The sequence below is a fragment of the Ichthyophthirius multifiliis genome (assembly GCF_000220395.1).
Source record: "Ichthyophthirius multifiliis unplaced genomic scaffold scaff_1120509251283, whole genome shotgun sequence".
NCBI lineage: Eukaryota > Ciliophora > Oligohymenophorea > Hymenostomatida > Ichthyophthirius > Ichthyophthirius multifiliis.
The window spans coordinates 26,655-42,406 of NW_004086025.1; the positions used below are offsets into that span (position 1 = coordinate 26,655).

Consider the following 15,752-nt stretch of genomic DNA (forward strand, 5'->3'; position numbering starts at 1 on the left):
AATTAATCGATAATGTAATCTGCAAGAAATAATAATCAAAACCAAAATACTATTTTAACATAAAAACAGCAAACTACAAACAGTTAAAATGTTTTAAAAAATATATATAATCTAAACCAAATATCAAAGAATAAATCAAATTCATTTTATTGCTTTGAGAAAATTTAAAATATGAAATAAATTTAAAAAGCTGAATAAGCTTAAAAATAAATAAACAAAAATTTATTAATAAAACATTAGAATAAATAAGAAAATAATATTGAGAATTTTTACATTTAAAATAAAAAAAAAACAATTCAAACATAATTTCTTCTTATTATATAAATGCTTTAAATAATAACATTTTTTGAAAATAAAATAATATCCCATTAAATAATAATAAATAAAATACAATAAATTAATCACCAAATTAAAATTATTCTCCTTTAAAAAATCAAAATAGTTATTAAGAAATGCTAAATTCTTCTTTTAAAATAAGCACTTAGCCTTCAAATCATACACCGAAAAAATACTCTTTATAATTAAATGCAAAAAATAATTAAAAGGAAAGCTAAAAAACTTCTTTTTAAAATTAAAATCACATTATTTAATAAAATACAAAAAATAATAATAATAATTATTTTAACCATAATAATAATACTATTAATATAGAAGAAATTAAAAAAATTAAAAATGAAATAGAAATACTTAAAAGTAGGGAAATTAAATATCTAATAAAAATATCGCATTTAGAAAAAGAAAATACTATTGTAAAAGAATTATTAGAAAAATCAAATAATAATAATAAAAATTTATAAAGTGATATAAATATAATAAATAATAATAATTAAAAACAGAAAAATTAAAATAGATAAACAATTTTTAATAAATTTAATTATGTAAATGAAAATTAAAATGATAATAATAATATCTAAAATTTATTAAATTAAAATAAATAAAATTGTTAAAAAAATTGTATATAAGTATAAAATAAAAAATTGTTAGAATACTGTATTGAATATGAAAGATAAAATTAATAGAATAAATATGAAAAATAGTATATGATAGAATTTTTAAACAAATCAAATATATAAAACACAAATAGTATATTAAAAGTGTTAAATTTTAAAAATATTATATGATATATGTTTATTTAATTAATTTTAAATATATTTTTTTAATACTTTATATATATATATTCATAAAAAAACATTTAAAATTAATGTAAAAAAAAAAATTCAAATAAAAATAAAAAAATATATATATAGAATTAAATATAATTATGAATCAAATATAATATGAATATATATATATTTATTTTTACTAATATATATATAATATACATTTAAATATATAATATATATATATATATATATATATATATATTATATATTTATATTTTTTATATTTATCTTTTCATATATTTATTTATACATATTTATATTTATTTATATTAATATTTTATTTTATTTTTCTAAAAAAATATTATTTTTATATAATAATAATTTTTACATAATTCTTATTTTTTTAAGTATATTATATTTATATTTCCTTTCATAATATTTATTTTTTATACTCATATTTTTATTTACTATTTTTTTTTATTCTTTAATTAAATTTCTTATATAATTTGTAAACATAATTTTCATTATAATTTTTTATTTATTTTTAATTTATTTTGATTTTTAATTTTAAATATTAAAAGTATTAAACATTAAACTATTTCTTTTTTACTAGAAAAAATTAAAAACTTTTTTTTCTTTCATATTTAAAAACATTTATATACTTTATACTATAATTACTAAAATTATTTTAAAAAATGTTTATTTTATTTTAAATTAAATTAGATTATTAACTATTTTATTTTTATTTATTATTTTTTAACTAAATTTTATTATATTTAATTCAAAAAAAATTAATATTAAATTTCTTTGTTAATTTAATATACAAATATTTTTTATATACTAATTTATTTTATTAATATTCTTATTTATTATTTAGATTTATTTTTATTTTTTCTAATATATTGATTTCTTGAATAAATTTAATAATATAATAAAAAAATTTCTTTTATACAAAATTTATCATAATCAAATAATTTTATATTTTATTTTTCTTTAGAGATTAATTAATTTTATTCCCTTCTAATTTATTTATTTTCTTTTTTAATTAATTATATTTCCTATAATTAATATTTTACTTTAATACTTAAAATTTAGATATTTTAGATATACTTAAATTTGTGTCTATTTAAAATTTTTAACTCATATTTATTTGTATTATCTTTATATTTTATTCTTAATATACTGTACATACATATAGTATTCATATATTTTATTTTTAATATATTTATTTATTCATTAATAATCACAAAAATACATGTTATTATAGTTTTAATTATTACGTTAATTATTCTTTTTCTTAATTTAACTTTAGTATGTTTCCATCTAAATTCTTGATTTCTTATAGGATTTTCCTAAATTTAATATATTATTTTTCATAGTATCTAATTTAATTTCTATTCATTAATCTTTTGTTTTTTAAAGAGAAAATAAAATAAAGTTTATTTTAAAAAATATATATAATATTTAAGCTAAATCTAACTTGATTTTTTACAAGTTTTTTTTATTTAATTTTTGAATGATAATAATTTTTAATATTTATTTTAAATATTTTCTTAATTATAACAAAATAAATTAATATTAAACATATAAACTTCTTCGAGATTTATCATTTAATTTGTATATTTTTTTTAACAATTCTCATATACATAATTCACAATTAATTATAAAATTTAAGTTTTTAATTTTTATATACTTATAAAAAAAAAAAACTAAACTTTTTTTTTCTAAAATTTAATTTTCTATATATCTAATTAATCTTAGAAGTTGATTTTATATTTATATCTAAAATAAAAATATTTAATATTATTTTATTTAATCTAAATAACTAAAATATAAAACAATGGCTATAATTATCAAACAAAGATAACTTATTAATTTTTAATATTTATCTTTTGAAGCTTAAAAAGAGATTTTTTTCTTTATTATTCTTTTAAAATCTTTATATTTTTAAAGATAATATTATTCTATTAAATAAAAAGATATATGTAAAATAATTTATTATTATGTAAAATTTTATTAAAAATAACTATAATGCATATTATTTTTAAATCTTCTAGCATTAAAAATATAATCCTGTATAAAAAATACACAATAAATAAATTTCATTTAACTATGTGAAAATTTTTTTTCATATTAAATAATTTATATAGAATTAAATAAAAAAAGTTAAATAAATTATTAAGTATTAAATAAAAAAAATGATATTAATATATAATTTTCTAACTTAAAACATAAATTAAAATTTAAACCCAATAATGGAACTCTAAGTAGGCTATTAAACATACGAATGGGGTAAAATCGGTTCTGAAAGTTTCGTATATAACCTTTTAAATAGTGAATAAAAATTGACAATATCAGAAAAAAAACCTTATGCAGAATTATGGATGGGAACTCACTAAAACTGTCCATCTTATATAAAAAATAAAAACTCAAAATAAAAAAGTTTAATAGAGGTAATAAAATCAAACCCAAAATATTATTTAGGGCAAAATAAAAATTACTAATTACCATTTTTATTTAAAGTATTAAGCGTAAACAAATCATTAAGTATTTAAGCTCATCCTGATAAAAAATTAGCAGAAAAATTACATATAAAATATCCTGAAATATATAAGGATGATAATCATAAACCTGAAATGTGTATTGCTTTGAGTGAATTTGAAACTTTTTGTAATTTTTGCAAACCAGAGGAAATTTTATAAAATATATAAGAAAATGAAGAATTAAGAAATTTAATTAACGACGAAAATGCAATTAATAATTTTGAATAAGTCTAAAGTAAAGAAAATTTGGAAATTTTATTGAAAAAAGTTATATATGCAGATATTTAAAATTTAGAAGTTTAAATTTTAAAATTAATTCAAAGAATAAAAAATAAAAAAATAAAAATATAAGAGATTAATTAGTACTTAGAATAAATGAATAATTCCCCAATAATGATGTAGGAATTTTCATTTAATATTTCCTTAATTATCTAAAACTATAACCTGGATAAGCTTTATTAATGGGAGCTAATGAACCTCATGCATATTTATCAGGTGATTGTATTGAATGTAAAATACTATATATATATATATAAATATAAATATATATATATATATTTATATATATATATATATTTAATTTTATATTTGCATAAGGTATGTCTTGTTCAGATAATGTTGTTAGAGCAGGACTTACTCCTAAATATATTGATAAAGAAACTTTGTGTTCTGTAATCTATTTAATTAAAATAAAAAAATTATATTTTTATTTTTATATATTAATAAAAATATTAATTAAAATTTTTATTCATTTTTATTTTATAAAAATGGTATTAAATATATATTCATTTTATTTAATTAGATGCTTACTTATTAAATGAAAAATCCTGATATTATTGAAAAATAAATTATTTTTTAAAATAATTAATAAAAAATAATATAATATTAACCTTTTAATTATTTGGAATTCGCTTGTTGGAATGTATAAATTAGTCATAATAATATTTTTAAATAAATTATTTTTAAAAATGCTAGTATTTTTATTATATTAGAAGGTTAATGCGATGTATTATGCGAATAGAAAAATATTATAAAATGTTAAAAAGGATCTGTATTTTTTGTTGCAGCAAATAAAAAATATTATTTTAATAATTGCATTAATTTAAAAGCATTTATATGTTATAGTAATATATGATACATATATATTTAAATTTTAATTATTTTTTAAAAAATTATAATAAAATTAATATTTCAATATTCTAATATATTATAATACATTTTAAATAATATATATGATTTAAAAAATAAAGAATTTTAAAAAAATAAAATATTTTAAATATAATATATAAATAAATAATAAATTTATATATATAAATATATATAAAAAATACTTTTATTTTATATATATGAATTAAATTTTTTATATTTATATATAATTAATTAATATTTAAATTATATTTAATAATAATTTTAATATAAATTTATATATATATGTATAATATTTATATATTTTAAATTTAAATAAAATTAATTTATATATATTAATTTCATTAAGTTATCACATATTTTACATTTTTAATTTTATTTTTCTTCTTCTAATTTTTCTAATTCTTCTAAAACATTTTCAATTAAATTATTTACATCCATTTTACCTGTTTTTTTAATATTCTCTAACCAAACTAGTCCAGCTTTTAAGTTTATTTTTATTTATCCATCTTCACTTCCTTCTAAATATAACTAAGCAGCATTATACTAATATAAAATTAATTAAAAAATATTTTTTTTTATTTTTTTTATTTTTATTAAAAATAAATAAACTTTATATATATGCCTTTATTTATTTTATAATTATTTAATGATTATTTAATTAAAATTACAATAAAAAAATATAATAAAAATTTATGTTTAATTAATATATATTTACCATTGAATGTATAAATTCAGCTGAAGCTGCCTAAGTAAACCATGCTAGTGCTTTTAATGGATTATACTCTACTATTTTTTTTCTAAATACATACATCCTAAATTATGTTAAGCTTCAACTAATCCTAACTCTGCTGCTTTTTTCATATATAAAAAATGTAAATCCACATTTTTTTCACAACCGCCTTTTCCTTCTTTATGACTTTTTTTTAATTAAAAAAAATATTTTTTATATATATGTTTACAAAATAGATAATTTAAAAAAAGCTTTAGGATTGTCCCAACTTGCTGCAATTAAATAACATTCATAAGCATATTAGGTATCAATTCCATTTCTCAAATCTCCATTTTCGGCCATTTCTCCTAAATAATATAATGATTAAAATGAGCCTTTTTCTACTACTTGATTAAATAGAATTTCTGACTACAACATCATATCTCGTTTATTTTTTTTTATTTTTTATCTGTAATATTTAATGCTACTTTGTATATTTCTTTTGCTGTTATATGCATTGCAGTTTTATGTTCACTTTCGGCTAATTCGATTATTTTTTCGTTCGCATTTCCAAATTCATTTTCATCTCCATTTTATATAGCCTCGAGTTTTTTTATATATAAAACATAATACTAAACTTCGAGTTTTTCTTCTTGTGTTTAGGCATTAATTTGAGCTTATTATAAAAATAAATTCATTATATTCGTATTTTTAGGATTTGCTTTTTTTTTTTTATAAGTTATTGTAAAATAATTAAAATAATACTCATGCTTCCTATAAATTGTTCAACTGCAAATTCGCATAATTTTTTTGCTGGAACTATCTTTAAAAGATCTTTTACAGATTATAATTCATAGCAATTCTCTAGTGTTTATTTTATTTCGGTATATATTTGGGAAAAAGCATCTTTTAATTATTCATTTTCATTTTTTTAAATTAAATTCTCGAGTTCTTTTGCAAGTTTATAATATCTTTTTTCTAATTATTTTTCTTTATTTTCTTATTCTTGTTTAAATGAAAATATGTTTTTTAATGAAAATTTGCTATATTCATTTTAACGTATTTGTTAAATAAATTATCTTCTTATTATATTTCTCATATTTTTTATTTAGATATATAAATATATTTTAATAATAATGTAATTTTGGAGTTTTTTAAGATTAACAAAATTAAATTTTATTTTTGAAAACCTTTTTTTAAATAAATATATTTTTTATAAAAATACAGTGTTAATTTTATAGAGAAGAATAAAAGAGTTAAATGATTTTTTCTTAAATTAACAAAGAAGATGTTTAATTAAATAAAATAATGTATAAATAAGTATTAAATATAAAGAAAAATAATTTTATATATATAATTTATTATTTCTTTTTATAAAAATATGTATTTTTAGTATAAAGAAGTATAATAGTTTATTGATTTTGAAAACAAATTAAAAGAAATAAATTAAACTAAAAAAATATAAATGAAACTTATAAATAAAATAAAGAAAATATAGATAAGAAATAAGTTTTTTAAAGAAATAAATTATTTTCATTTAAAATATTTTTTAATATAATACAAAAAAGATATTATAATTGAAAAATCAGCTTGAATTAGAAAAAAGAATAAAAACTTTAAAGGAATAATAAATACTAAATTAAGAAAAATAATAATAATAAATATTAAATTAAGAAAAATAATAATAAATATAAAATCAAGGGAAAGAATAAAATCAATAAAAAAAATCTTACAATTAATAATAAAAAATATAAAATAAATTATCAAGAAAAAATTTATAAAATTAAAGATTAAAACCAACAATAATAATAAGAAAAAATAATTTTTTATCTGATAAAAATTAAAATTTATAAATAAAAGAAAAGCTATAAGACATAGTAATATTATTATTATTTTTTTAAATAATAATATTTGTTTTAAAAAGGCTTTTAATTAAATAAAGAAAAATTAATAAAAAGAAAGAGATAATAAAAAAATAAAATTAATTTAAAAATAATATATAATAGAATAAAATAGAGAAAATATTTTTTAAACAAAAATTAAGATAGAGAATAAAAATAATTGATAATTGAAGCACGAAACTTAAAAAAAAAACAATAATTTTAGAAATTAATTTAAAAAAAAGATAACTTAAAGAAAATTAATTAAAAAAACTTTAATAAATAAAGGTAAAAATTTTTTAAAATAAGATAATTTATTATTTTATTTTTTAAATAAAAAAGAATATATAAATACAAAATGAATTTGAATATATAGAAAATTTAGAAGAAAAATAATATGAAACTTAAATAAGATTAAATAAATTCTAATAAAAAAAAATTAAAAAAAAAAAAATTAATAGAATAAATATAAAAATCTCAAGATTAAAAAATATAATAAAAAAAATTAGAAGAAAATCTAAAATAAAAAGAAAGAATTTTTTCATTAATATAAAAAAAATAAAAATATGAAAATTAAAAAGAATAAAATTAATTAAAGAAATATTAAGAATTATAAGAAAGAAATCTATTCAAAATTCTAAAAAATAATGATGTTAAAGAATAAATAGAAAGAAAAAAAGAATATATAATTATAAAATATAATTATTAGAATATGAAATATAAAAAAATTAGAAAAAGGAGATGAAATTAAGTATAAAAATTAAAAATATAATATAATTAAAAGTTATAAATAATAAAAAAGTTATTCAAAATATTTGTATTAGAAAAATTTATAAATATTTAAAAGATATATTTATTTATAAAAAATGCAAGATCTTCAAAATTATAAAAATTAAAAATTTAAGGTAGTAATAAAAAAATTATTTTAAAAAAAACTAATAAAAGAATATGTAATTTATATCTATGTCAGATTTAAAATAAAAACATCATGATAATTAATAGGATAAAGAAAAAATAAAATATTTTAGAATAAATCATTATAAAATATTAATCATGAAAAAAAATAAAAAAAAATAATAACTAATAGAATATAGGATAAAATATAAATTAAATATTTAAATAATTAAAAAATTCACATAAATAAAATTTATATAATTTAATTTATAAAGAAGAAGAAGAAGAAAATAAAAGATAATAAAACTTTATAAATATATAGAATATTTAATAAAAATAATAGATTGAAATAAACAATAGTTACGAAAGAATAAATTCTAAATAACGAATAATTTAATTATAAAAGTATAACAAAAAAAATATATATATATATATATATATTTATATATTTATAAATATATATATTTATATATTTATATATATATATATTTTTAGTTAATAAGACTAAGAAATTAAAGATTTTATTTAAAAGCATAATTTAAATGTTATTTGAATTGATATTTTAAATTTAATTACTATATAATATAAAATATATATTTTAAAAATATATAAATTTATTTCAATTTAATATATAAATTATAAAATATTATTATTATATATATAATATCCTATTTATATATTATTATTATTTAACATATATTTTTTTGATACATCAGTATTATTTTTTTTAATATATTTTAATTATATATTTACAATAGTATTTTACATTTATATAATATTATTTATAGTAATAAAATACTAATAAAATTAAATTATTAATCTTTTTTATCACCAATCTAAATTCATATGAGATCCATCACAATAAGGTCCTGCCTTTTAAAAATATAATAATTATATAAATAAATTATAATTATTTTTTATTTTATTTCTAATACTTCTGGATTATTTCTTTTACATCCACATAACATAGATCTTTATATAATATACAAAATAATATTATAGTATTTTATTAATTAATATATTTCACATAATTTAATCTTTTGCAATAAATTTTATTGGTTAAAATTTTGTTCCATTACATTCGTAATCACAAAATGGCTTTTATTATATTTATCTATTAGTTATATACTTAATTTATATTATTTATTACTTGAGTATCTGATAAACCACAAACACAATATAAATATTCTTAACCCTTTACTAATTTTCTCCTTTTATATAATTTATTTATATATATATGCTAATTAGTTTATATAAATTTAAATGTTTATTTTTTTACATTTGCTATATTAAATAAATATATATAAAAATACGAATATGGGAAAGGATTAGCTATATGTGATTTTTCCATTTTTTATTTATTTATACCTAATTTTTTACAAATTGTATTTTCTTGATTATTATTTTCTTTTTTAATATCTTTATTTATATTATCCATTTATATATATAAAAAAGTAAACAAAAATTTTATTTGAAAAAAATGAAAAGAAAAATATTTAATTATAAAAAAAAAGTAAAAAAAAAAAAAAAAACATTTTAATTTTTTTTTTTTTTTCAATTAATAAAAAATACTTATAAATATAAATAAATAATTCATTTAGAATTAATTTTTTATAATATATATTTTCTCCTAAATTAATTTATAGGAAGTACCGTTTCAGTTTTTTATCCTTTATTTTCAATAATTTTTGGCATCAAATTAATTTTTGTAGAAGATTTCCATGCCACTTTTTTCCCAGTAATAATATTTTAATATTATTTTAAATTGTTTCTCTATATTTTATCCATAGTATTCTATTTTAGTCTTAAATTAACTTAAAGTTATTAATTTTTTGTATTTTAAATTTATTTTTTATCATTCGTCACATTTTTATTTCTAATAGACTATAAAGTATACTTTCTATTAATTGAATTTTTATCAATATTATTAATATTAAAATCTTTGTAGAAATCAATATAATCATTTTAATTTTCCTAATTTATATCTTCATCTGAATTTGATATTTTGAGATTTTGAGATTTTTTTATATCAAATTTTTTATATAAAATATCAAAATTTCCATTCTCATTATTAAAATCTTCAAAAGCCCAGCTATATAAGCCGCCTTTTTTATTTAATTTACCTTCATTATTATTATTATTATTATTATTATTATTATTATTATTATTATTATTATTATTATTATTATTATTATCATATTTATTATTATAACTAGAATTAGAATTAATTTTTAATTTTTTTTCGAATTCTTTTAATTATCTCTCGAATCCTTCATTTGGGCACACTACACTTCTCTTATTTTTCACAAACTCATACATATCTATAAATCTCGCTTTTTTTTTTCTCATCAAATAAGCAATTAAACATGTAGAACTTCTACTAATTCCAGCGGCACAATGAATCAATACTGATCCTTTTTTTATTCCATTTTCTATATCATTATATACTTATTCAAAAAATTAGGAAATATTTTAACTTTCAACATCTAGCATGTCATATTGTTTGTGTGTTATATTATCTTTTTTTAAATAAGATATTCCTAATGAACTTGCAGTTGTTATTACAGTTTTTATGTTATTTTCATTTAAAAGATCAATGTCTTAGGCTGCGGTATAGTCTCCTAACCATATTGCACCTTAATCTTTTGTTTCTTTAACTATTTTATTACAGCTTTAATAATTTTAATATAAACTTTTCATTAAAAACATTTTTTTATATAATTTTTTGAAAAAAAAAAAAAAAAAAAAAAAAACTAATTATATATTTTTTTAAAAAATTATTTTTTTTTTTAAACAAAATAATAATTTTTTAACATTCTTTTCATTTAATAAATAGAAATTTTATTAAATTTAATTTTCCCTAAAAAAAAATAAAAAATTATATAAAATTTTTATAAAACCAACAAAATACAATAAATCAAAAATTAAAAAATGCAAATAAAAACCATAATAATATCCTTAACATTCTACCTAACATATATAAAATCTCTCCAAACACATAAATAAAGCATAAAAAATCCTCTTTAACAGTCTGGAATTTCCATATTCTATAGCGAAGATTCATTTACAAATATATTCTATGGTATTTCCTCAATTATAAAATAATAATCTAAAAATAAGACTATCCATTATATGAATAAATCAATAAACATAAACATAACAAATATAAATCTCTAAACATTCGAAATAGATAAAAAAAATAGCTATACTAAATTTTTATCAGACATAGAATTAGAAGTCAATATAAAAATCAAATAAATATAAGCTACTTTTGATTATGATTATATTCTTTTAAATTCCCTAAAATTCCATGATATTGGTTCTTTAGAAGATTAAAATTAATAAATATCTCTAATTGCTGATATAATAAATAAAAACGGAACTCTAAATATAAAATCATGTAAATTGCAAATAATTAAAGGACAAATATAGCTCCATTTTAATAAATTAATTGATAAAATAATCGCTTTAATACTCGTAGATTTTATAGATTTATTTTACGCCTTTTTCCACTAATCTATACAGACTTAATTAACAAAAATACTTGATAAACTAGGCTAAGAAATTCCCAAAAGTTATCCCATCCCCCATACAGATATCATATTAGACCTCTCTTTAACCGAAAATCCCCAACTATAACCCGGAGGTTTCATGTAAATCCCTCTATCAGGCAATACAAAGCATAAAAACGATTAAAACCCGTAAACTTTAGACCCTTATGGAAACTTTGAGATTTATTAAAATAGCTAAACATAAGTTTTTGTCGACTAAAGGGTATTCGAGCGATTTTTTGAATCTTTTTTATATTCAGGAGACTTTAAATATAATATCACATTACCAAGAGGACCTTAATCTCAAATAGATTTTAATAGTCGAGTTTTTTCAGCAATTTTTCCTAAAATGAAAGAACTAAAGGAAATAAAATATTTAATTTTCGAAATTTGTTTATTTAAAAATAACACTCCAGGTGTACTTTTTGGAAACGGATTTTTAGACATATAAGGGTTAGTGGGTTTTAAGGTATTTTTATCGGATATAGAAGGTCAAAATATACAGGAATATAATAAAAATTACGCAAATATAACTTTAGGTGGAAATTTCTAATTTCTAAATAATAATAATTATATAAATTTTAATGTTAATGATATTTAGTTTTATAATTTTTTTATTTAGGAAGAAGATTAAGGACTTTTTGATTAAAATTAAATTGAAAAACTATTCCCGATGTTTAGGTAAATGTGTAAAGATACACTTAATATGAACTTCTATAAAATGTTCTTGGATGTTAATAAAATTGTAGGAAATAATGTTGAAGAAATGGATGTAGATTTTTAAAATAATAATATACATTTTGACGTTTATTTTTGATTGTTTTTTAATTTTTTAATAATATTTTTTATTTATTTTATAAACAAATAAAAAAGTTAATATATTTCATTAGAAAAATTATAAACAATTTTTTGTAATTTAGTTTTAAATAAAAAAATAAAATATTAGTTTTAGTTTTGAAAAATTAAACTATTTAATAATATTATAAAACAAAATAATAAATTTATTTTTATTTTTATAAGATTTTTTATATGAAAAAAAATTATTATTTCAAAAATATATTAATATAAAAATAATATTATATTTCTATAAAAATAAAATATTTATTTTAAATATAAAATATAAAAAAAATATTTTTTTTATTTTATAGTTAAACATTAATTTATATATAAAAGTATAAATTAAATATTTTTGTATTATATTAATATAATATGAAAAGAAATTAAAAAATTAAAGGATAAAAATAATATATATTCGTAGTGAAAAAAAAAATAAAAATATATAAAAATGTAAAAAATCATTATTTATTTAAAATATTAATGATAATAAAAATTATATGTATATATATATAATTAGTTAACAATAATTTTACTTTATTATTAATCTATTTAAAAATAAAAATATTATATTATAAAGATAATTTATTTTCAAAAAAATAATAATATAAAGTTAAATAAAATAATATATATATATAGAAGAAATCTTATAATAAAATAATAATATAACTAAAATACAATTTATAAAATATAAAAATATAAAAAAAATGTTATATAGATTTAATAAAATGTATCATGAATTATTATAATTTATTAAATGTTATTTATTTATAAAAAAAAAAATATAAATATAAATGAATATTTATACATATTATTTAATTACATTCTTATTTATATATATTTTTAATAAAAATATTATCTATATATTTTAATATTAATTTTTAATTTAAAATAATTTTATATTATTATAATACATATAAATATCTAAATATTTTATATATTTTTAAAATAAATAGCATTTTATATATTATATTTTTTTTAAAAACATATATATATTAACAATAAAAAAATACATTAAAACATATATATAATTATAATAAAATATATATATATCATAAAAATATCATTTAAATATTTTTTCTTTTTAAACATCTAAATTAAAAATATAAAAAATGAAAATTACTAAAACAACTCCGAAAATTCCTAAACTTCTATTAAAATTGAACTTAAATTATTTAATTTATTTCGCCTTTACTAATCCTATTTGAAACTTTCCTTCGTCATAAATACTCATATATTTTTTTAAAAACACTGTGCCTAGTATAATTGTATCTTCCATCTCACTCATTTCTATAATTTATAGTCTTACATAATTTTTTTCTTTTTAAATATAATCTTCAGGTTATAAAGTTAATATATGTAATTTGTTATTAATATCTTTCATAGAAAAATACAAATCTGGATATTTCTATATATCATTACAATCACATATAATATTTTAAAAATTTTCATTTTATTATATAGATTAACAATTTATACCATATTCTTATTTCATAATTAATATCAAAGCATATATATCTCTTTAACCCATTACTATATTAGTTGTGCCAGTATCTATGAGTGCTTTTTTTTATTATTTTTCATATTAACTTATGTATTATTCTTCTTCTTCTTCTTCTTCGTTTTCATTTGTTTATATTTAATTTATTTCTTATATTTATTTTTCATCAGTTTATATAAATATTTCTTCTTTTTATAAATATTCAATTTAACTTAATTTATTTTAATTATTTTTGAAATAATTTACAAAAGAAAAATGTGGAATAAATCCAAAATCTTCTAAATTAATAATCCATTACTTTTAATTTTCGTCTACTTAAAAAAAACGATTTTTTCCCCATCCTCTATATAGTCCTAGTCATAGCCTCCTATAAGTAAAAAACTATCATCTTAATATTTTGAAAAATAGAAAGAAAATTAATCTAATTCAATTAATTTCTTAACCCTTAAAAGTCCTATAAAAGACTTATTTTATTCTTAAGAAGATAAAGCTAACCCAAATATTCCATCAATTTATAAATCTACTAAATTCTCAGTTTTTTCTGCCAAAATAAATTAATAACCTTACTAGACTATTTATTTACTATCAAAATCTAATAAAGATAAATAATCCACGGCTAGAGGCCCCTAGACGTTTCCTGATCCATAATTTATTTCATAAATATGCTATTAATTTACTAATTCACAGGAATCTTATTTATTATTAGAATATATGTCACATTTTCTTTTCTATTTTTTTATACAATTATCACATTATTCACCATACACCCATATATCTTCAGAACCTGTATCCATTATTACTCTAAATAATTAGTTAGAATTTTTTCCTAAGTATAAATTTCCAACATAATATGTATTTTAGTTGTATTCTATAATATTTATTAATAAATTAAAATTTATATTTACATTTTTCAGTTAATTATATTCTAATTTGTTTATCAGATAACAAATAGTTATCTTATTATTAGAAAGATTATGAAAAAAATCTAATTATTAAAAAAAAATATAAAATATATGTAACATTTAAAGAAATATATTTTCTCATAATATGCAATTTGTAATTTTTTTTTTAATTTTGAATATAAATTATTATAAAAAAATAATTATAAAAATATCATTAAGAATAAATATGTATATTAAATTATATATATCTATATTTATAAACATTTTTATATTGAAATATTAATATTAATATTTATTTCTTTCTTTTTCATATTAATATCAAAATTTTATTATTTTGTTTATTAAATTTTATATAAATATATAATAAAAAATAAATATATATAATTTTTACCTTTATAATTAAAATAAAATAAACAATTTTTATATAATTATTATTTTTAGAATTTATTAAATGTTATAAATAATTATTATTAATATTTTAAATTAATTTTTTTAAATTTTTAATATTATAAATAAAGAAATATAAATATAAAATTTACTATTAAAAAAATAAAAAATAATAAAAAAAAAATATATAAAATATTATTATCTAAAAAATGTTTTGAAATGAAAAATTTAAAATAATATTCATAAAAAAATATAGAAATAATAAATGAATAATAAGAAATTAAAATAATAATAATATA

At 14.3% G+C, this 15,752-nt stretch overlaps 3 protein-coding genes across 3 annotated transcripts, besides 37 other annotated features; 1 reads left to right on the forward strand and 2 right to left on the reverse strand. All coding sequences in view use genetic code 6, as the record gives it.

Annotated features, from left to right (window-relative positions):
- The first annotated feature begins 606 nt into the window (after positions 1-606).
- Positions 607-646: a microsatellite.
- A 467-nt stretch (positions 647-1,113) lies between these two features.
- Positions 1,114-1,176: a microsatellite.
- Positions 1,177-1,233: 57 nt separating this feature from the next.
- Positions 1,234-1,283: a microsatellite.
- Positions 1,236-1,292: a microsatellite.
- Positions 1,282-1,378: a microsatellite.
- Positions 1,310-1,364: a microsatellite.
- Positions 1,337-1,451: a microsatellite.
- Positions 1,370-1,434: a microsatellite.
- Positions 1,446-1,496: a microsatellite.
- Positions 1,464-1,506: a microsatellite.
- Positions 1,507-1,930: 424 nt separating this feature from the next.
- Positions 1,931-1,979: a microsatellite.
- Positions 1,980-3,085: 1,106 nt separating this feature from the next.
- Positions 3,086-3,122: a microsatellite.
- Positions 3,123-3,236: 114 nt separating this feature from the next.
- Positions 3,237-3,301: a microsatellite.
- A 57-nt stretch (positions 3,302-3,358) lies between these two features.
- On the forward strand, positions 3,359-4,882 carry IMG5_175540 (mannose-6-phosphate isomerase, putative; the record flags this gene model as incomplete). Its single annotated transcript, XM_004029625.1, has 3 exons — positions 3,359-4,156; positions 4,244-4,317; positions 4,693-4,882. Coding segments are annotated over 2 exons (872 nt in total), but the record flags the coding sequence as incomplete, so codon positions are not given.
- Positions 4,166-4,222: a microsatellite.
- IMG5_175550 (nol1 nop2 sun family protein, putative) lies at positions 4,838-6,369 on the reverse strand (the record flags this gene model as incomplete). Its single annotated transcript, XM_004029626.1, has 5 exons — positions 5,755-6,369; positions 5,605-5,711; positions 5,511-5,578; positions 5,158-5,338; positions 4,838-4,845 (listed from the first exon to the last, which is right to left on the reverse strand). Exons 1-5 carry the CDS (start codon positions 5,943-5,945, stop codon positions 4,838-4,840), a joined length of 555 nt encoding a protein of 184 aa, XP_004029674.1. The 5' UTR covers positions 5,946-6,369.
- Positions 4,886-4,923: a microsatellite.
- Positions 4,911-4,983: a microsatellite.
- Positions 4,920-4,969: a microsatellite.
- Positions 4,972-5,030: a microsatellite.
- Positions 5,009-5,053: a microsatellite.
- Positions 5,009-5,095: a microsatellite.
- A 757-nt stretch (positions 6,370-7,126) lies between the features above and the next one.
- Positions 7,127-7,216: a microsatellite.
- Positions 7,128-7,192: a microsatellite.
- Positions 7,128-7,229: a microsatellite.
- A 213-nt stretch (positions 7,230-7,442) lies between these two features.
- Positions 7,443-7,490: a microsatellite.
- Positions 7,491-8,136: 646 nt separating this feature from the next.
- Positions 8,137-8,184: a microsatellite.
- A 513-nt stretch (positions 8,185-8,697) lies between these two features.
- Positions 8,698-8,767: a microsatellite.
- Positions 8,698-8,769: a microsatellite.
- A 957-nt stretch (positions 8,770-9,726) lies between these two features.
- Positions 9,727-9,802: a microsatellite.
- Positions 9,803-10,405: 603 nt separating this feature from the next.
- Positions 10,406-10,488: a microsatellite.
- Positions 10,489-11,006: 518 nt separating this feature from the next.
- Positions 11,007-11,031: a microsatellite.
- Positions 11,029-11,091: a microsatellite.
- A 1,773-nt stretch (positions 11,092-12,864) lies between these two features.
- Positions 12,865-12,911: a microsatellite.
- Positions 12,885-12,952: a microsatellite.
- A 510-nt stretch (positions 12,953-13,462) lies between these two features.
- Positions 13,463-13,530: a microsatellite.
- Positions 13,503-13,576: a microsatellite.
- A 150-nt stretch (positions 13,577-13,726) lies between these two features.
- On the reverse strand, positions 13,727-15,110 carry IMG5_175560 (hypothetical protein; the record flags this gene model as incomplete). The annotated part of the gene is made up of 2 exons (XM_004029627.1): positions 14,411-15,110; positions 13,727-14,352 (listed from the first exon to the last, which is right to left on the reverse strand). The coding sequence occupies exons 1-2, from the start codon at positions 15,069-15,071 to the stop codon at positions 13,727-13,729; spliced, it is 1,287 nt and encodes a 428-aa protein (XP_004029675.1). The 5' UTR covers positions 15,072-15,110.
- A 400-nt stretch (positions 15,111-15,510) lies between these two features.
- Positions 15,511-15,576: a microsatellite.
- Positions 15,577-15,612: 36 nt separating this feature from the next.
- Positions 15,613-15,648: a microsatellite.
- Positions 15,649-15,752: the final 104 nt, after the last annotated feature.